The 22,357-nt window shown below is 42.6% G+C and overlaps 1 protein-coding gene across 1 annotated transcript in view; it reads right to left on the minus strand.

Moving 5' to 3' along the window:
• Positions 1-10,166: 10,166 nt before the first annotated feature.
• The window catches only part of PROM1 (prominin 1), a 359,429-nt gene continuing 347,238 nt past the window's right edge, over positions 10,167-22,357 (minus strand). Inside the window, exons 25-28 of the mRNA XM_063921206.1 lie at positions 20,068-20,091; positions 19,590-19,658; positions 15,276-15,312; positions 10,167-10,604 (exon numbers count right to left, since the gene is read on the minus strand). Of these exons, the coding sequence (XP_063777276.1) occupies positions 15,294-15,312; positions 19,590-19,658; positions 20,068-20,091 (112 nt within the window). The 3' untranslated portion in view covers positions 10,167-10,604; positions 15,276-15,293. The remainder of the gene's footprint in view (positions 10,605-15,275; positions 15,313-19,589; positions 19,659-20,067; positions 20,092-22,357) is intronic.

The following is a 22,357-nucleotide window of genomic DNA, read 5'->3' on the forward strand; positions in this document are numbered from 1 at the left end:
CACGCACGCACGTATACCAGGGAAGGGCTTTGTAGCAGCATTAGCATGAAGTCACAGATGCAGCTGTAGCAAACGATGCAAGGAAGGCTCCAACTAAGAGTCAGGCTATATGAGAAAAGAATATCACGCCCCCCTTGACAAACCCCACCCCCTCAAAATACCCCGCCTCAAATAGGGCCGCTTCAAGACATTTTCGGGCTAGTCATCCCAATCCGCCCCTGCCTAGTTATAACGCCAACTAAGGCTGGGTACACAGTTGCGAGGAACATCGTCTCCCGAAGTGCCTCCATGACTGCGCAGGAAGTGGGAGCTGCGCCGCTGGTGCCATATTTTATGCATACAAGATCACAACCACACGCTGAGACACCCCCAAAACAGTCAAGACACGCCTGCGTTTTTGCAGACACTCCCCCCTCTTCCGGTCACTCACTCTGTGACTCATTCCTCACTGTGAGTGGCATCACAAAGGTACTTTGGCACGTGCTAACAGCGGCCACAATGCATATGAGGGCTACCGTTAAGTCCTGCAGATCTGTGTAGCTGAATTTGTGTAAGGTCAACCTGCCAAGCGGCCACTAGAACCACTGACAATGGTATCACAATTGGGCATGCACATTTAAATGTCTGTCCAGTTGTGATGTCTGGCCAGACATATCAAGCTGCAGATTGGTGTGCATAGCTTTACCAATATCATTAAAGTGTCTACCCAGCCTAAAGATTTATCCTGTTTGTTATGTCTAATGTCACCAGTGTATTAATTTCATATTAACACAACGTCACCTATTTCACCCTTTATATTCTATATCTGAAAAGCAAACAAGAATTGAAGATTTTTATTTACAATGTTTATTAGTTGTATCATTTTACAGTTACATTAAAAAAGAAATATTTCTTTAGCTCTACAAAACCAAACATATATAATGCATGTGGATAGTTTCTAACATTGCATTATGACACGAGAACCTTATATATAGATGATATATTACACAATTTATGGTTTAATACATGGTCCCCTTATAAAATAATAAATTATCCCGTAAAATTACAGACTGTGTAGACTATATATGAATTAGTAAAATAATTGATGTACAGTAAATTGGGCACAAATAAAATATACAGCCATTTTCTGACAACTGGTAAATGACAACTGACCATTTGCTGCCAAACACTAAAAAACAAGAAAAACTGTCATTCACACAAATTGGTTAAATCACGGATGTAACCAATTTGTCTGAATAACAGGTTTTTGTCCATTATCCAGTGTTTGTGAGCAAATGGTCAATTGTCATTTACTCCCATCCAATACCAGATTTTCATTTCCGACCAGCTAGATCTGCCAGATAACTGTATAGGCCATGCCCAGCTTAAGCAATATATTAAATTAATGAGGAAGGCAAATCAGATTGCTTGGTTGCACAGGGAGAGGAATCAGCAGCAGATAGAAAGAAGATGTGCAGATCTTCAGAATCATGGTGCCAGCGCAATGTTCTGGATGATATCTGCAGCACTGACAAACAGGTAAATATAGTGGATGGGTGCAGGGTGTTCTGTCAGGGCAGTAGAGAGCCTGGCTGGGCCCAGGTACTTTTCAGGGACGTGGTCTAATCACAAGAGGCGTGGTCATGCACCCTTAGAAAAAATACAGAAACATTTTTTGTATTTTAAGTAGTGATGAGCGGGTTCGGTTTCTCGGAAACCGAACCCCCCGAACTTCACTCTTTTTTACACGGGTCCGAGCAGACTCGGATCCTCCCGCCTTGCTCGGCTAACCCGAGCGCGCCCGAACGTCATCATCCCGCTGTCGGATTCTCGCGAGATTCGGATTCTATATAAGCAGCCGCGCGTCGCCACCATTTTCACACGTGCATTGAGATTGATAGGGAGAGGACGTGGCTGGCGTCCTCTCCGTTTAGTTATAGAGCCTTAGAGTTAGTTGATCTGATTGATTGCTACTGCTTAGCTTATTGTGGGGAGGATTGGGGAGCAGCTGTTAGGACAGGAGGAGTACAGTGCAGAGTTTTGCTAGCTTTTTTTTATCCGTTCTCTGCCTGAAAAAATCGCTCCATACCATATCTGTGCTCAGCCTCAGTGTGCTGCATGATATATCTGACTGTGCTGAGTGCTCACAATGCTTAATTGTGGGGGAGACTGGGGAGCAGCTATAGCAGGAGTACAGTGCAGAGTTTTGCTGACAGTGACCACCAGTATACGTTTGTCTGCCTGAAAAACACTCCTGTGGTGTCTTTTTTTCTTTATACTATAAACGCAGTCTGCTGACAGTGTCCACCAGGTCCATTATACTGTATATAGCAGTACGGTAGGCCACTGCTGTACCTACCTCTGTGTCGTCACTCGTTGTCATACATAAAGTATACTAGTAGTATATCCATCCATCTACATTGTATACCTGTGGTGTCTTTTTTTTTTATACTATAAATGCAGTCTGCTGACAGTGTCCACCAGGTCCATTATACTGTATATAGCAGTACGGTAGGCCACTGCTGTACCTACCTCTCTGTCGTCACTCGTCGTCACATATAAAGTATACTAGTAGTATATCCATCCATCTACATTGTATACCTGTGGTGTCTTTTTTTCTTTATACTATAAACGCAGTCTGCTGACAGTGTCCACCAGGTCCATTATACTGTATATAGCAGTACGGTAGGCCACTGCTGTACCTACCTCTGTGTCGTCACTCGTCGTCATACATAAAGTATACTAGTAGTATATCCATCCATCTACATTGTATACCTGTGGTGTCTTTTTTTCTTTATACTATAAACGCAGTCTGCTGATGGTGTCCACCAGGTCCATTATACTGTATATAGCAGTACGGTAGGCCACTGCTGTACCTACCTCTGTGTCGTCACTCGTCGTCATACATAAAGTATACTAGTAGTATATCCATCCATCTACATTGTATACCTGTGGTGTCTTTTTTCCTTTATACTATAAACGCAGTCTGCTGACAGTGTCCACCAGGTCCATTATACTGTATATAGCAGTACGGTAGGCCACTGCTGTACCTACCTCTGTGTCGTCACTCGTCGTCATACATAAAGTATACTAGTAGTATATCCATCCATCTACATTGTATACCTGTGGTGTCTTTTTTTCTTTATACTATAAACGCAGTCTGCTGACAGTGTCAACCAGGTCCATTATACTGTATATAGCAGTATGGTAGGCCACTGCTGTACCTACCTCTGTGTCGTCACTCGTCGTCATACATAAAGTATACTAGTAGTATATCCATCCATCTACATTGTATACCTGTGGTGTCTTTTTTTTCTTTATACTATAAACGCAGTCTGCTGACAGTGTCCACCAGGTCCATTATACCATATATAGCAGTACGGTAGGCCACTGCTGTACCTACCTCTGTGTCGTCACTCGTCGTCATACATAAAGTATACTAGTAGTATATCCATCCATCTAAATTGTATACCTGTGGTGTCTTTTAGTTGTGCGCATTAAAATATGGAGAACAAAAATGTGGAGGTTAAAAAAATAGGCAAAGATCAAGATCCACTTCCACCTCGTGCTGAAGCTGCTGCCACTAGTCATGGCCGAGACGATGAAATGCCATCAACGTCGTCTGCCAAGGCCGATGCCCAATGTCATAGTACAGAGCATGTAAAATCCAAAACACGAAAGATCAGTAAAAAAATGACCCAAAAAGCAAAATTAAAAGCGTCTGAGGAGAAGCGTAAACTTGCCAATATGCCATTTACGACACGGAGTGGCAAGGAACGTCTGAGGCCCTGGCCTATGTTCATGGCTAGTGGTTCAGCTTCACATGAGGATGGAAGCACTCAGCCTCTCGCTAGAAAAATGAAAAGACTTAAGCTGGCAAAAGCACAGCAAAGAACTGTGCGTTCTTCGAAATCACAAATCCCCAAGGAGAGTCCAATTGTGTCGGTTGCGATGCCTGACCTTCCCAACACTGGACGGGATGAGCTTGCGCCTTCCACCATTTGCACGCCCACTGCAAGTGCTGGAAGGAGCACCCGCAGTCCAGTTCCTGATAGTCAAATTGAAGATGTCAGTGTTGAAGTACACCAGGATGAGGATATGGGTGTTGCTGGCACTGGGGAGGAAATTGACAAGGAGGATTCTGATGGTGAGGTGGTTTGTTTAAGTCAGGCACCTGTTGTCCGTGGGAGGAATATGGCCATTGACATGCCTGGTCAAAATACAAAAAAAATCAGCTCTTCGGTGTGGAATTATTTCAACACAAATGCGGACAACAGGTGTCAAGCCGTGTGTTGCCTTTGTCAAGCTGTAATAAGTAGGGGTAAGGACGTTAACCACCTCGGAACATCCTCCCTTATACGTCACCTGCAGCGCATTCATCATAAGTCAGTGACAAGTTCAAAAACTTTGTGCGACAGCGGAAGCAGTCCACTGACCAGTAAATCCCTTCCTCTTGTAACCTAGCTCACGCAAACCACACCACCAACTCCCTCAGTGTCAATTTCCTCCTTACCCAGGAAAGCCAATAGTCCTGCAGGCCATGTAACTGGCAAGTCTGACGAGTCCTCTCCTGCCTGGGATTCCTCCGATGCATCCTTGAGTGTAACGCCTACTGCTGCTGGCGCTGCTGTTGTTGCTGCTGGGAGTCGATGGTCATCCCAGAGGGGAAGTCGGAAGACCACTTGTACTACTTCCAGTAAGCAATTGACTGTCCAACAGTCCTTTGCGAGGAAGATGAAATATCACAGCAGTCATCCTGCTGCAAAGCGGATAACTGAGGCCTTTGCAGCCTGGGCGGTGAGAAACGTGGTTCCGGTATCCATCGTTACTTCAGAGCCAACTATAGACTTGATTGAGGTACTGTGTCCCCGATACCAAATACCATCTAGGTTCCATTTCTCTAGGCAGGCGATACCGAGAATGTACACAGATGTCAGAAAAAGAGTCACCAGTGTCCTAAAAAATGCAGTTGTACCCAATGTCCACTTAACCACGGACATGTGGACAAGTGGAGCAGGGCAGACTCAGGACTACATGACTGTGACAGCCCACTGGGTAGATGTATTGCCTCCCGCTGCAAGAACAGCAGCGGCGGCACCAGTAGCAGCATCTCGCAAACGCCAACTCGTTCCTAGGCAGGCTACGCTTTGTATCACCGCTTTCCAGAATACGCACACAGCTGAAAACCTCTTACGGTAACCGAGGAAGATCATCGCAGAATGGCTTACCCCAATTGGACTCTCCTGGGGATTTGTGGCATCGGACAACGCCAGCAGTATTGTGCGTGCATTACATCTGGGCAAATTCCAGCACGTCCCATGTTTTGCACATACCTTGAATTTGGTGGTGCAGAATTATTTAAAAAACGACAGGGGCGTGCAAGAGATGCTGTCGGTGGCCAGAAGAATTGCGGGACACTTTCGGCGTACAGGCACCGCGTACAGAAGACTGGAGCACCACCAAAAACACCTGAACCTGCCCAGCCATCATCTGAAGCAAGAGGTGGTAACCAGGTGGAATTCAACCCTCTATATGCTTCAGAGGATGGAGGAGCAGCAAAAGGCCATTCAAGCCTATACATCTGCCCACGATATAGGCAAAGGAGGTGGAATGCACCTGTCTCAAGCGCAGTGGAGAATGATTTCAACGTTGTGCAAGGTTCTGCAACCCTTTGAACTTGCCACACGTGAAGTCAGTTCAGACACTGCCAGCCTGAGCCAGGTCATTCCCCTCATCAGGCTTTTTCAGAAGAAGCTGGAGGCATTGAAGGAGGAGCTAAAACAGAGCGATTCCGCTAGGCATGTGGGACTTGTGGATGGAGCCCTTCATTCGCTTAACCAGGATTCACGGGTGGTCAATCTGTTGAAATCAGAGCACTACATTTTGGCCACCGTGCTCGATCCTAGATTTAAAACCTACGTTGTATCTCTCTTTCCGGCAGACACAAGTCTGCAGAGGTTCAAAGACCTGCTGGTGAGAAAATTGTCAAGTCAAGCGGAACGTGACCCGTCACCATCTCCTCCTTCACATTCTCCCGCAACTGGGGGTGCGAGGAAAAGGCTAAGAATTCCGAGCCCACCCGCTGGCGGTGATGCAGGGCAGTCTGGAGCGAGTGCTGACATCTGGTCCGGACTGAAGGACCTGCCAACAATTACTGACATGTCGTCTACTGTCACTGCATATGATTCTGTCACCATTGAAAGAATGGTGGAGGATTATATGAGTGACCGCATCCAAGTAGGCACGTCAGACAGTCTGTACGTATACTGGCAGGAAAAAGAGGCAATTTGGAGGCCCTTGCAGAAACTGGCTTCATTCTACCTAAGTTGCCCTCCCTCCAGTGTGTACTCCGAAAGAGTGTTTAGTGCCGCCGCTCACCTTGTCAGCAATTGGCGTACGAGGTTACTTCCAGAAAATGTGGAGAAGATGATGTTCATTAAAATGAATTATAATCAATTCCTCCGTGGAGACATTCACCAGCAGCAATTGCCTCCAGAAAGTACACGGGGGCCTGAGATGGTGGATTCCAGTGGGGACGAATTAATAATCTGTGAGGAGGGGGATGTACACAGTGAAAGGGGTGATGAATCGGACAATGATGATGAGGTGGACATCTTGCCTCCGTAGAGCCAGTTTGTGCAAGGAGAGATTGATTGCTTCTTTTTTGGTGGGGACCCAAACCAACCAGTCATTTCAGTCACAGTCGTGTGGCAGACCCTGTCGCTGAAATGATGGGTTCGTTAAAGTGTGCATGTCCTGTTTATACAACATAAGGGTGGGTGGGAGGTCCCAAGGACAATTCCATCTTGCACCTCTTTTTTCTTTCATTTTTCTTTGCGTCATGTGCTGTTTGGGGAGTATTTTTTTGAAGGGCCATCCTGCGTGACACTGCAGTGCCACTCCTAGATGGGCCAGGTGTTTGTGTCGGCCACTAGGGTCGCTTAGCTTAGTCACACAGCTACCTCATTGCGCCTCTATTTTTCTTTGCGTCATGTGCTGTTTGGGGAGTATTTTTTTGAAGGGCCATCCTGCGTGACACTGCAGTGCCACTCCTAGATGGGCCAGGTGTTTGTGTCGGCCACTTGGGTCGCTTAGCTTAGTCATCCAGCGACCTCGGTGCAAATTTTAGGACTAAAAATAATATTGTGAGGTGTTCAGAATAGACTGAAAATGAGTGGAAATTATGGTTATTGAGGTTAATAATACTATGGGATCAAAATGACCCCCAAATTCTATGATTTAAGCTGTTTTTTAGGGTTTTTTTAAAAAAACACCTGAATCCAAAACACACCCGAATCCGACAAAAAAATTTCGGTGAGGTTTTGCCAAAATGCGTTCGAACCCAAAACACGGCCGCGGAACCGAACCCAAAACCAAAAATTGCCGGTGCACATCACTAATCTTAAGGGCCTCCCTGGCGACACTGCAGCCCAGCACACAGCAGTGTGTGCTGGGCTGAGGAGAAGAGCTGCAGCTGCTGCCTCCAGTTAAGTGGGAAGGAGCCCGGGGCTTACACTGGGCTCTCACTGGGCCCCTCTATCAGACCTGGGCCCGGGTAATTTGTCGCCTCTCCCCCCCTCTCTCGGCACCACTGTGTACAGATGGAACCCCAGGAACCCTTGTGTATGCATATCTTACACCCATTATAGATATACCCATGTCCAAACTATCATTGTAGTGCTCACTAAATAATTGGGGGAGAGGGGGTGAAGGGTAATTAAAGGACATTCAGGTTTGTATGTTTAGTAGACTTTATTTGATAAAAGTATGCATTTCAAATACAAAGTACATCTCTGCTGACAATTCAGCTAAACATATTTAGGTGTATGAAATGTATAAAGGTCTTATGTAATAGACCATTTAATCAATTTAACTGCATTTTACTAAAAAAAAAAACAACAGATAAAAAAACACACATTCTGGTAACGGTGAGCTTTTTACATGGCTAACAAAGTGCAGATGCCAGGACTGAATTTCTAGACAGGTCATATAGTCCTATGGCTGCAGAAGTAATGGATAACAGGCTGCAGGAATACACTTATAAGGGTGGGGGTCCTGTTCCTAGGAAGAACTAGCCATTTACCGCCTACATTACATAAACTATAACACTTTGCAGTGTAAGACTAAAGTTTACAAGAATCTGCTTATGTATTAAAGACCTTTATTGTTCTTACATTTATTTGGCTCTACAGTATTGCTCTTACTTAAAATTTAGCTCAAGGGTTTTTCTACGGCATATAAAATGCAGAAAGTAAAGTTACATGTGCACCTCTGAAATTTCTGAATATTTTTAGTTTTGTTAGAATGTTTCATTAGTAAACTTAAGCATGAATATATTTTTCAGAGTCAAATGGACATACAGTAGGGGCAGATGAGATCCTGTCATTTTTCAAATCTGTAATGATTGATTGGTGCATTATCATCTTGCACTTATCACTGCTTTATCCCTTCTCCAGGTTAATACATCTGCCCCATAGTTCATTCTTCTGTGTGGCCTCAAATGTTTTGTTGGATGTATTTCTTTGTTCAGATGAGAATGTCTAGCAAAAAAGGTGCAGATCTTGGGGGTAATTCCAAGTTGATCGCAGCAGGATTTTTGTTAGCAATTGGGCAAAACCATGTGCACTGCAGGGGAGGCAGATATAACATGTGCAAAGAGAGTTAGATTTGGGTGTGGTGAGTTCAATCTGCAATCTAAATTGCAGTGTAAAAATAAAGCAGCCAGTATTTACCCTACACAGAAATAAAATAACCCACCCAAATCTAACTCTTTCTGCACATGTTATATCTGCCTCCCCTGCAGTGCACATGGTTTTGCCCAATTGCTATCAAAAATCCTGCTGCGATCAACTTGGAATTACCCCCCTTGTGTATGTAATGAAGCCTGCACACTACCTGTTGCCTTTAAGGAAAAGGTGGAACAATCCAGGGTAACTGCTGATAGGAATTTGCAAATCAAAAGTAAAGGATCTACTGTAAATCGGTGACGATAGCTTATTAGGAGCAGAAAGAGTGTCACATGAGCTGCCATTTTTATATAAGATCAGAATAACATACAACTGTTCAAGGAGGTTTTGAGCGGAGTTGTTTTAAATGCATTTGTGCCTTCACACAGTGGAGGCAGATTTTTTGAGTTGATACAATAATCCTGAGAAGGTAACCAATCATTTTTTTTTTAAGAGAAACCCCAGGGTTTGTCCTTTCTCCTCTGAGTTCAAAAATGTGCAAAAGCCCCTCTATCCCTGAGACACAGGACCGGTAGTTTTCAGTGTAGACAAGTATCTCCCCTTCAACATGAGGCTAGTTGGGTCCCTTTACCATGGGACCCACCAAAGCTGCACCGAGGGAACAAAAATCTTCAGCTTCTTGTAAGGGAGAGTATCTAATGGGGGCATGGAGGCATCTGGGGATAAAACCTTCCCCAATCTGAAGAACAGAGCCCACAAGTGACAACAGCACTTGATAATTGATTAAAAAAAAGTCACAAAAAGTGGAAAGTGAACAAACTAGTGCCATTGTATAATGAAATAAGTACTGTAAAGTATAATTATACCATTTATTGCAGGCTCAAGTCAAAAACTAGCAAAATGAAGCTGATGTGCAGGACAGGAAAGGAGAATGTAGTTTTCATTGGGTTGGGTTCCCCAGACTTTCCTGCTCTCAGACTGTCCATGATCAGAGGGGTTGCCAACTCCTTCTATGTCACTTAGCCACAAGGTAGAAGAGCAATAAAAAAACCATGTCTCAGTGTTGTTGCAGGTTTCTAGTAAATTCATAAATTGGGCCGATTTGTCATTTCGTAGTGACAAATCGTCTACATTGTGCAGTGTGTACGCAGGATTGTGCACTCCTGTGGGTCAGTAGTGACATGTTCCAGTCAGCCCTGTTGCAGGGCTGGCAGAAGATATTGCTAGCGACCCAGTAGTGTTAATGAAGGACGGAACGATAAGTAATTCCATCCTTCACATGTGTACAGCCAATCTCCAGTGGCCCAGCCTGAAGTGAATTTGCCCGTCCATCAGGACGATTGACTGTCGCTCTAGTGTGTAGCCGGCTTCAGGCTGCAATCTCATGATAACTGGTTCAGGTTAAACAAATAGTTGCATGGCCTGTGAATGGGTTACAGAATCCTTTTTACAAATATTGTTTAATAATAATACATTACTAAACTGCAATGTCTGCAACAATTGGAGAACAAAAGATTTTATTAAACAATGTTTACTGTTACTGACTATGCAAGTGAAAGTTTACAAACATCAGTGGTATGTGGTCCCAGTTGTTTTCTTTCTTTTTACCGAACATGTACAACTAAAACACCATAATAAATAGTGGGTATAAATACAAAATTTATCGATACAAAAATGAAGTCTGGTGTAATCACTGTTTATTAACCCCACCGTTCCACTGTGCATAAAATTACTTCTTGGAAGTGACAGGCTTATGTAAGAATTGTTGAAAATCAATAATTGTAAAGATTTCTCTAAAGTCCACGTGAAAATGTTCTTCTTGGAAATTATGGTTTAATCCTCTGGAAAATCCATCAACTTTAACTGTACATCAGCCAGTAATGTGTCATACGTTCCCCATAGGCTGGAGTAGTGTTTTCTCAGAGTATAATACTGCACCTAGAAGTAGAAGACACTGTGATTATATACTGGTAATGGAAGAAAATACTTTATAAGTACTTTTTCAATCTATGAGTTCCATTAGGGCTATCATTACATTTGTATTCAAATGAAAAGATCAGGCTATTTACAACTGTGAAACTGGTTGAAAATAAATAAATAAAATGTATATATATATATATATATATATATATATATATATAAACACTAGGTGATTCATCGCGCCCTACGGGCGCTCTTCACACCGTCGTAAGGGGCTACGCCCCTTAACCCTTGCACACCCTTGTGGCATGCAATATTTTTATTATATGGAGTATTACCTCCAATCATAATTGTGTGAGTGGTTAAATATTGCACGGACAAAGAGCGTGCGATGGTTAAGGGGTGAGAAGCCCCTTGCAATGGGGTGAACAGCGCACGCAGGGCCTAATGAATCACCTAATAGGTGCTTTGGTTGGGGGACTGGCGGGTGCGGGGAAGACACGGATGGGATCCAGGGGTGCCGCGGGAGGGGCGGTTGCGGTGGTGCCGCAGGTGGGGGTCCGGAGCCACCACGGGTTGGAGAGGAGCAGTTGGGGGAGGGGCGAATGCGGTGGTGCGGCGGGGAGGGGCGGGTGCGGGGTTGCTGTGGGTGGGGGAGGGGGTCCTGAGCTACAGCGGGTGCTGGAGGGTGTGTGTGGGGGTGCTGCGGATGGAGCCCGGAGGTACTGTGAGTGAGGGAGGGGCGGGTAATGCTTATCCTGCTTCTCCTTCTGTCAGCAGCTAAGCTGCTGTCCTCCCTTTGGCGGTGGCTCTCCCAGAGACTCGCACAGCAGCCAGTCACTATTGTTAGCGCCAGTGTCCCAACGCGCCACATTACAGGGAAGAAGATGCACTCAATAAACTACAGCTCCCAGCAGCCCTAAGGGCCGGAATGCTTTGGCGCTAAGGGCTGCTGGGAGCTGTAGTTTAGGGGTCGTTACGTGTGTAAGCATCCCTGGTACAGGGGGGCGTTGCGTGTGTAAGCACCACTGGTACAGGGGACATTACGTGTCTAAGCGGCACTGGTACAGGGGGCGTTACGTTTCTAAGCGGCACAGATACAGGGGCATTACGTGTCTAAGCGGCACTGGTACAGGGGGCGTTACGTGTGTAAGCGGCACTGGTACAGGGGGCGTTACGTGTGTAAGCGTCACTGCTACGGAGGGCGTTATGTGTGTAAGCGTCACTGCTACAGGGGGCGTTACGTGTGTAAGCGTCACTGGTACAGGGGGGCGTTACGTGTGTAAGCGTCACTGGTACAGGGGGGCATTACGTGTGTAAGCGTCACTGGTACAGGGGGGCATTACGTGTGTAAGCGTCACTGGTACAGCGGGCGTTACGTGTGTAAGCATCATTGGAACAGGGGGTGTTACTTGTGTAAGCGTCACTGCTACAGGGGGTGTTACTTGTGTAAGCGTCACTGGTACAGGGGGCGTTACATGTGTAAGCGGCACTGGTACAGGGGGCGTTATGTGTGTAAGCATCACTGGTACATGGGCCGTTACGTGTCTAAGCAGCACAGATACAGGGGCGTTACGTGTCTAAGCATCACTGGTACAGGGGGCGTTACGTGTCTAAGCGGCACTGGTACAGAGGGCGTTACGTGTGTAAGCGTCACTGCTACAGGGGCCGTTATGTGTGTAAGGTCACTGGTACAGGGGGCGTTACGTGTGTAAGCATCACTGGTACAGGGGGCGTTACGTGTGTAAGCGTCACTGCTACAGGGGGCGTTACGTGTGTAAGCGTCACTGGTACAGGGGGCGTTACGTGTGTAAGCATCACTGGTACAGGGGGCGTTACGTGTGTAAGCGGCACTGCTACAGGGGGCGTTACGTGTGTAAGCGTCACTGGTACAGGGGGCATTACGTGTGTAAGCGTCACTGGTACAGGGGGGCATTACGTGTGTAAGCGTCACTGGTACAGGGGGCGTTACATGTGTAAGCGGCACTGGTACAGGGGGCGTTACGTGTGTAAGCATCACTGGTACATGGGCCGTTACGTGTCTAAGCAGCACAGATACAGGGGCATTACGTGTGTAAGCGTCACTGGTACAGGGGGCATTACGTGTGTAAGCATCACTGGTACAGGGGGCGTTACGTGTGTAAGCATCACTGGTACAGGGGGTGTTACTTGTGTAAGCGTCACTGCTACAGGGGGTGTTACTTGTGTAAGCGTCACTGGTACAGGGGGTGTTACATGTGTAAGCGGCACTGGTACAGGGGGCGTTACGTGTGTAAGCATCACTGGTACATGGGCATTTACGTGTCTAAGCAGCACAGATACAGAGGCGTTACGTGTCTAAGCGTCACTGGTACAGAGGGCATTACGTGTCTAAGCGGCACTGGTACAGAGGGCGTTACGTGTGTAAGCGTCACTGCTACAGGGGGCGTTATGTGTGTAAGGTCACTGGTACAGGGGGAGTTATGTGTGTAAGCGTCACTGCTACAGGGTGCGTTACTTGTGTAAGCGTCACTGGTACAGGGGGCATTACATGTGTAAGCGTCTCTGGTACAGGGGACATTACATGTGTAAGTGTCTCTACTACAGGGGGTATTATGTGCGCTGTCCCTTTGTAAAGTATGTGAGGTTGCCAATTTATAGTTTGCAGGGGGGCGCCGAACACCCTAGCACCGGCCCTGACTGCACACCCACTGCACTGCACAGCACTGTCACCTTTTACATTGATTCAGCATCCAGACATTACCCTCCGCGATATCACCCACTCTATCCATTACATTATCCATCTCAGGGCTTCCAGGCTGGCAGCCCAGGTGCTGTGATGCGGAGTCAGGGCCTCTGGGGATCTGGGCGTGGTTGTGGCGGGTAGGCACTTCTGTGACATCACGTGCAGAGGAGGCTCCGGGGCTCAGAGAGTATTGCGGCACAGGGAGGGCTATGAAAGCCTTCCGCTGTGCCGCTTTAATACACATGAATGCCGGTGGCCGCAGCAGCTTTTGTTCCACCTGTGCTGCGGCTAGGGAGTGGGGATTGTTGATGGTGGAGGGGGCAGGCGGACTGGCAGCAGGACTTACGACGCTGCAGTAAAAGGATTTCCCCCCCTATCTACAGCGCAGAGACTTGATGCAGATGCAGTGGCATAGCCTCCTGCTGTACCTTTTTGGCAGGTACAGTCCCTTTTTTTTATGGTCTGTACCGATTATTGACTCTCCAAGCTTCCATTGAAAGAATGGGAAAAGGGGCGTGGTCACTCGTGTGTGCCCATGACCACGCCCCCTTTCCGAATTTGTATCAATTTTTATGTGTAAAGTGTTGGAGGGTATGTTGCTGCAGATGCAGTGGGCCTATTTTGGGGTGTGGGGCTGGAGCTGCAGCTCCATCTGTCTCATTGGTAATCCTGCTCTATGAAAACACAGCAGGCAAAGGGCAGAGCCTCCCATTGGATGTAACCTGTGTGGGAGGGTGTTTCTCGCCCAATCAGCTGTGGACTGGGTGTGATAGACCTGCCACTAACCCAATGAGAGATGCGTTATACACACAGTCACAGAGCTGGGCTATTATATAGGAGATATATATATATATATATATATATATATATATAAATAATAATAAAATTAAAAAAAGTCCCACAATCTTTTAAAGATGGTGATCATAATACCTGACTGTGTTTTCATTCTTAGGACTGACCTAGTTGCACTGACATTGCTTCATGGGTATAAGATATACAGATGGAGCCATGCTCATCTATCCCTTTAAAAGGATTAACTGAGCCAGCGCAGTCGGACTTAAACCCCTGCTGTAATGACTTAATCGCCTGCTGTAATGACTTAATCCCCTGCTGTATTGTTCTCTCTGTGTTGTATTGCAGCTGAGAACAGTAGATGAAAGGCTTATGCTAATAAACCTTGGTGCACCTAGGCACAGCAGAGAAGGCTAGATGATCGTGGCTCCATCTCTATGCACAAGTAGTTGCTCTATTTCCATACAGCGTAGTTGCATCGTGTCAGCATGGTCATAGCTTAATACTACTTTGCAACCTCCCCCAATAGTCACACCTGCTCATGGCTGAACTGGCAGAAGGGTCTGGTAATCTGGAGGCCTAGCTGAGAAGCTTTGCCTCCCAATGCTCTCCTCAGCCTGCATGCTTACATGGGGTGTGATGCATTGCTGCACCCAGGTAATGCATAGCTACACCCCTTTTTGTGTGTGCACACTCCTACAGCACTCAAGAAAAGAATCCTGGAGGCCCATTTTCAGCGCCACCCTGCTCCTGCTCCCTCAGACTACACCTTCTCCATTCTCAAAGCAAAGAAGTCTCCTTGTGGGGGTTGTAGTGTTACCTTTGTATCCATCTCAGCTGGAACAAAGAAGTTGATTGAAATACTGATCTGAGGGCACAAATAACCTGTAAGAACAAACCCAGCTTGCATGGGGCTTACCACTGTCATCTATATACCTTGTTTCTGAATGACGATAATGGGTGACAGCCCTCCTCTGTAACACCTACATAAGGGGTATTTACTTAACTAACATTTGTTATTGACATTAGTATAACTTTGATATTGAGGAATTGTTTTAACTTTATGTGCATGTTGCTAAAACAAAACTAATTCTACCACATATTTATCTGTGGTTCCCATCCATCATGTCACATATAAGCATTTCCCTACGATATTTAATAGCTATACTTACCAGTGTCTCCACTCTCTTCTACCACTGTTCAACAGCACTAAAGTGACAAAAGTGAGAATATCATTTACCTATATGGAATGAATAGACACTTGCTTCTCTGATACACAATTAGGTGAAACATTTCATGAAGGACTTTCTACTAAAACAATGAAAAGGCATATACAGAATGTATTTCCAAAGAGAAAAGTAATTACAGCCATCACAATAAATTCCATGACAGAGCAGGTATAATTAATAATAGCTTTGAAAATTGACACTTGTATTTGTAAAGTTTAGTTCTAAAAATTACAAGTCTGTACACCAGTCCTACATTGCAGAATTTACAATTCACCAACTGTAGCTCATCTTGAATGTCAGCTGACATATAGCTACATTTGGAGATGTGCCTTATAACCCAATACTCTTGTCTAGGAGTTATTTTAAACTATTAAGATATTAAGTAACATTCATTTACACATTGTAACATTATTTTGTTTACATACTACCAAAACCAGTATTGTAAAACATATATCTTTGAATAAAGCATAAAACAGGCAACAGAACAATAAATAGTGCACAAGTAAACATAAACAAAAACATACAGTTCTGACAGTTTTTTCACAATAGAAAAGACAAGAAATTTCTAAATTAGTATTTGAAGAAAGTATTGAACATACATGTTTTCATTTGTAGGTTAAATTTACATAGAACAAAAACAATGTTTTAAAAATACAAAAATATTCTCAACATTCCAGTTTTTGGAACAACCATGGAATCCACATTTGTCCCCACCAACTGCCTATCTTCATTTTAGCCAATTACAGGAATTTGTGGTTGGCAGTGTGTGGCAGCGATGTATTAGATTGTCAAATTAATGTAAGGGTTTATAAAGCACCCACTCATCTATTTTACCTAAATAGATACATGCAGTTGTAAGATAGTGTTTTGTTGTTTTTAGCTGGCAATTACAGATAACTTACTGTATTTTTCATCTTCATTTTTCACTGTGTAATAAAATTAAATACATCATTTAGTACAAAAGTCTTCTAATAAAATCACATATGTTTAGTTCACTATGTTTCAATACATGAGGTATGAATATTTACTGCATATGTTTTATTGACCGTAGTTTCGTCTGGCAATAAAGTGCAGCTATGATTGTTGAGAATAATAACACATAAAAAGCTGTGTCTGTCTGAGACATAGTGAATGATATTTTGTAACAATAAAGGACAGCAGTGAAAGCTGGAGCGACGAGTAACAAGAGTTAAGCTACAAAGAACATTTAAGATACCTCCAAACTCTCAAACCACTGGATAAGTTTCACCAATCATCTTGACGTGGTGGGGCAGAAGCTCGAGGGAATCTACTCAGGGTGCCAAATGAAGATAAGCTATTCAAGTAGGAGAGTCAAGGAACGTGGTATAGAAAAGAAAGGTCACTAGTCATAGACCAGCATTGATTTAGGAGAAATCAACAATGTTTTAAATGCTGTAACACTGAAACTCATGCAGCTTTAAAATCCACACAGCAGAAGCTGGCATTGCAATACCACTGGCAAAATATAAGGAAGGTATTTGAGAAAGCCCCAGGCTTCAGTGTTTAAGGGGCTATGATGTTCATCAGGTAGCATCTATCCTTGTGTATCAATGCCTATTTCCCTATAGAGTGTAAGCTTGCGAGCAGGGCCTTCCTACCTCTGTCTGTCTGTCTTTGCCCAGTTTTGTTCTATAACTGTTGTTCTAATTGTAAAGCGCAAACGGAATATGCTGCGCTATATAAGAAACTGTTAATAATCAGTCAAAATCAATGTAAGTTTCTTCACCTTCACAAGAGATGGAGAGCGAGTTTAAAGTGACAGACTTGCATTACATGGCAATAAACATGTATAAATTATCTTTCTATTTAAGGTACAATACTAGATAGCTATAGATAGATAGATAGATAGATAGATAGATAGATAGATAGATAGATAGATAGATAGATAGATAGATAGATATGTTCTAATTTAAATAGGGCTCTAAAGCAGTACATAGTACATATATTTTCATTGTTAATCTTTAAAACTGCACCTAGGCGATCAAACATTTAGGGTTGTTACTTTAAAATTGAGGTGGCGGGGAAATATGAGTAGAAGGACCAAGTAACTAAGCACATGCTGCAATAACGCAGCTAGGACCTCCCATTCACTACCGCTCTCCCTAGCACCACACAACCTTGTTAGGTTTTCGACAGTGGTGCAGAGATGAACCACTATGGCCTGTTTCATGCAGTCATTTTATCTTCGGCTGCATAACTCAGATTGAAAGGCACACTGGACACATGCAACCTGGGAGGGCAACTATAAGTGACTGATCTAGCATAAAAGTGTCTGCATCATGTGCACTCTCTAAGTTCTTGTCTTAATCACTGTACCAGAATCACATAATTGCTGAACCATTAGTATCCTCCCACTTCCTCCTAAAATTCTTAACTCTTTTGAATCTTCTCAGGGTTTTAAACACTATACAACTAATCTACAGATGCATAATTTAAACATACAGATGTGTCCATATACACCTATCCTAAAATCGCACCAAGCAGCCCAATTGGTGTGCCACAGACCATGCGACTTTCTCATCTTAATCTGCGCCCTTGTACCAAATCCTGTGTGACAAAATTACTAATCCTAAATGCCCAGAACACTAAAATTCAGGAAGCGCATAAGAATCGCTGCATTTTGTAGAGCGTCTAAGTCACATCAGGCTTGTGATATATAATGTAAAAACGAAAAGTGTACAAGGACGAGCTTATGTTGTTCAACAATAGCGCAATCAAGTCAGCTAGGTGTAATTTACATTACTTTACTGAGTGGTGCATCCAAAATAACACTTACAGGGAGACATATGAATTATACACATAAAATAACAAATTAGTAAGTTATTTAGGAGCTATTTGTAGTACATTATTTGTCATTCTATTAAAGGAGACTTTGAGGCTAAATGTACTATGAGGCACTTTTCCAAAAAGCAACATTTTAAGCTGCTTTGGTCATTTTAGAGGGGCACTTACTGTATAGTCAAAACAAAAATGGCCCTTAAAATGTAGCAGCTGAAACTGAAGATGTGGTGGCTTTGAAAAGCTCTGCACTTTAAATTCAGCCCTGAAATCATTCTCTATTTTATAAACAATGTGGTCAAAGGTTCATGGTAAAATCGATATCTTGTTTTTCTTGTACAATTCAAAAAGCCAGTTACTGTAAATGAATACGATTTTCTAAAGTTATATATTTTTTATTTCCTTCATAAAGTAAAGTAAGCTTAAATAAATTAATCTCGGCTCTCTGATCCTATAAAATATTTATGCTTTATATAGAGTGTATCTACAAATTACCTACAAGGTTTGTATTGATATATTTTAAATGCCTTTATATTTTGTGACTTCATGCTACTAAAGATGGTTTAACATGTGACTGCATTTAATGACACGATAAGATTTTCTGTCCAACCAACCAACCAACCAACCAAGCAACCAACCAACCAACCGACCAACCGACCAACCAACCAACAAACTTGCTGGTTGGAATGAAAATCTGGTAATGGAGGGGTGTATGGCCATCTTAAATCAGATTTTACAGATGGCATTATGTACATCTGTAAAGTAGTTTATTTAATAGTAAATTTAGCCAAATGATAAAAATATACAAGTATTGTACAAATTGTTGTAAGTTACACAACATAAGTAAAATTCCCATGCTTCATTTACATAAAACTATAACAGGCATGCACAAAAATAAAACGTCAGTCCTACTTAAAAAAAAATATTTTTCCAATACAATTTCACAAAAATGCTTAAATATTTATTTATCATCATTAGATTAAAGGGGCTTTATACATCTGTAACTGATTTCCACAATTCTGTTTTGCTGATGGCTGGCTCAGGAAATCAGAGAAATTCAACATGTTAGATTTCCCTGACTTGCCGATTCTGACAAAAAATGTCCGGGATCGGTTAGTTGGGGAATTTAACAAGTTGAATTTCCCTGATTCCTTGTTGGGTCGCAAATCACTGATCTGCGTTGAGGAATCGTGGGGCAGACGTATGGCCTGTATCAAAGTTGCACACGTCATAAAAAACATGCAAACTTTTTGGGGGAATTTTAATCAGAAGTTGGACTGAGGCTTTTCATAATAACTTCCAAGTAATTAAACAAAAATTTATGAATTCCTAAATTAAATGATGAGCTTAAAAATATATTACAGTATGTCCATGCTGACTACCATTGTGCAAATGTTAATATCATGCAGATATAACAAAAGCATGCATTAAAAATTGTCTGTTAAGAAAATATTTTACCTTGTCATTATAGGATTGCGTATACCATACAAATACTCATTATGATAACCATTATTACCATTTTCCATACTGTAATAAAACAATTGCATGAGAAAAATAAATAGATGCAATCATGTCTAAAAAAAAAAAAGAAAGAAAACCAAAAAAAGAATGGGGTAAAAATGTAGATAACAAAGTAACCCTGAATATGAAAATATGCTTGTGACACTGTGGAACAATAACAGGATAATATTAAAAACAAAATCCATGCAATAAAAACCCTAAAATTTGTAAAAAAAAATATGTAAGAAATGTTATCAGAATTTTACAGCAAGCATACAATTGAAAAATAAGTGCACCTGGTAGTAACTTAATTGATAAGCACAGACTAACACATCAAAAGTAAAACAAAGTACAATATAGCCCCTTTTATAAATATTATACAAAAAAATGTATAAAAAAAGTAAAGAAAAACATTAAAATCACACAGAAATCTTACTTTTTCATGGGGACAGTTTCAACACTACAAGATATAAAAAAAAGGGAAAATTACTTTAAAAGAGGTTGAATATAGAAGTTAAGCTTACAAAAATGATAATTATGTGCTGTTTAGTGGATTTCAAGTTTAACCGATGATTTTTATGTTTGGATAATAAATCATAAATGCAAGAAGCACCTTGAAAAAAATGCAGCACGTACCCATATCGCCATTAACCCCAATTAAGCTATATGGGCTGTTTGCACCAGTAAATGCAAAATACAAGAAACATGGATAAGGTACACGGGTAAAGGATCTCAGAGAGTGAATACCAACAAAATAAACAGGCATGATTGGAAGTTCAATGGTAAAAACAGTTATCATAAAGTGAAATGCCAAGTCCCTGAAACAGAAGTACTGTAGACAAGAGAAGAAAGCCTAGTTAGGTGAGGTCACCAAGATACAGTTCTAATTCAAATTTTATAATTCAGTTTATCTGCCAATATGCTGAAAAATTATGATAAATTAAAATACCATTAGCTAAAAAATACAAAACCTATTCATAGCCCATGACCCCCACGATTGTGCCAGGAAAAAGAGTATGGAAATAATAGTTGTGTTTTTAAAATATAACATAGCCATAAAATAATGATATTGGCCTGCATTCTAGGTCAGACATAATACTGTCGCAACTCCAGACCCTTACTGTGATCGCAAGTCCTATCTAACTACTGTATCTGTTTTCTGAGTCTTATGTATCTCTGCATTCGGACTGCCTTCAACCCTTTGTATACTGATTGATCTCTCTAGATGCCTTTACAGTGCATATGGCGGTTTTACAGATTACAGAACAGGAGCAGAAGAAATATTGTAGGACATGCTCTACTCTCCCCCATCCCTACTCAGTCACCCGAGTACTGTACTTCTGCTGCTTCATAGAGACCAGTTATTTCTGAATAACAATGCACCTTCATTCACTTGTTAAAGGTACTGTAACAGAAAAAACTCAGAATAAATGTCACTCATGTATTTGGTCATTGGAAATGTTACATATACCAAGTTTTGTAACTTACATTATCTTACTGGAATAAATGTTCTATTTATTGATCATTTAAGCAGGCTAAGAACCCATGTGTCACCAATATTTAATATATACGGTGCCATATTGAGGGCAAAATATCCTTGTTATAACTCATTACTAATCTTTAATAGTACTCCAACTAATCAGCTATTGTCATTTTACAGGTTCTGTTTCAAAAATAACAGGAGCTGATTGGTTGAAGCAACATTTAAAATGAGTAACGAGTGAGAACAAGCATATCACTTGTTATTAAATGGGGCCCTTAATGGGATGTGAGCAGTATCTTACATATTAATCTTATAGAAGAAAAATACCTCACTGACTAGAAAAATAGATAGATTAAAAAAAATAGAAAAACGTCCCTCTAATATTGGATATTTGGTTGTAAATTATGGATATCATATACTGTATACTAGCCATTATCAATAATTTCAGTTTAGTGTTTATCCCTCTCAACATAAATGGGGGTGACTCCCCTTCTCTTTAACAATTTTGGTGACAGGGGCCCTCAGGAACTCCTCCCCTCTTCCCTGGGGCCCCAACCGAGATAGCCTCCTCTGCCCTCACCCCTTGCAGACCCAAAACCTGAGTCTGACTTGGGTTACTTAACACTGTTTCAAGCCATGTCACAGCTGGTTGAAAGCAAGTTCACCCCGCAGGCTGAACCCGGGTTATTGGCGGGTCTCTCATTTGCCAGTACTTAGAGGTGACATTATCTCCAAGTGCCAGTGATCCGGTTCTCTGTATACTTTTAGCATAATCCGGTTCACACCGCAGGCTACCCGGGTCGGTGCCAGGTTGGCTACCTGGGTAGGATTCCTATGTAGCACAACCCAGATCGACGCTTTAAACCAAGCCTGGCCCTGGGTTGTCCCGACAATATCCCGGGTTATAAGTTTGGTGTTAAAGGGGTATGACCGCAATCACTACAGTTTTGTGATGATACTCTGCCCATCTTTCTCTGACAGGACAAATCACACAAGACTGTATCACTCCCCCCCTCTCTTCACTAACACATAACACACAGAGCAGCGTATCATGCCGTCCACTGTCACAGGGGGTGTTACATTATAGTTTGTCTCATGGTCAGAATATCTACTATATGACTGACTGATAATGGCTTGATTAATACATTTTAACAGATTATATCAGCCATAAATTAGAACCAATCATCAAGAGGAACTCAAATGGTTAATAACTTTCAGCGTATTAGAGTATCTATGTAAGAAT

The sequence above is a fragment of the Pseudophryne corroboree genome, chromosome 1 (genome assembly GCF_028390025.1).
Source record: "Pseudophryne corroboree isolate aPseCor3 chromosome 1, aPseCor3.hap2, whole genome shotgun sequence".
Taxonomy (NCBI): domain Eukaryota; kingdom Metazoa; phylum Chordata; class Amphibia; order Anura; family Myobatrachidae; genus Pseudophryne; species Pseudophryne corroboree.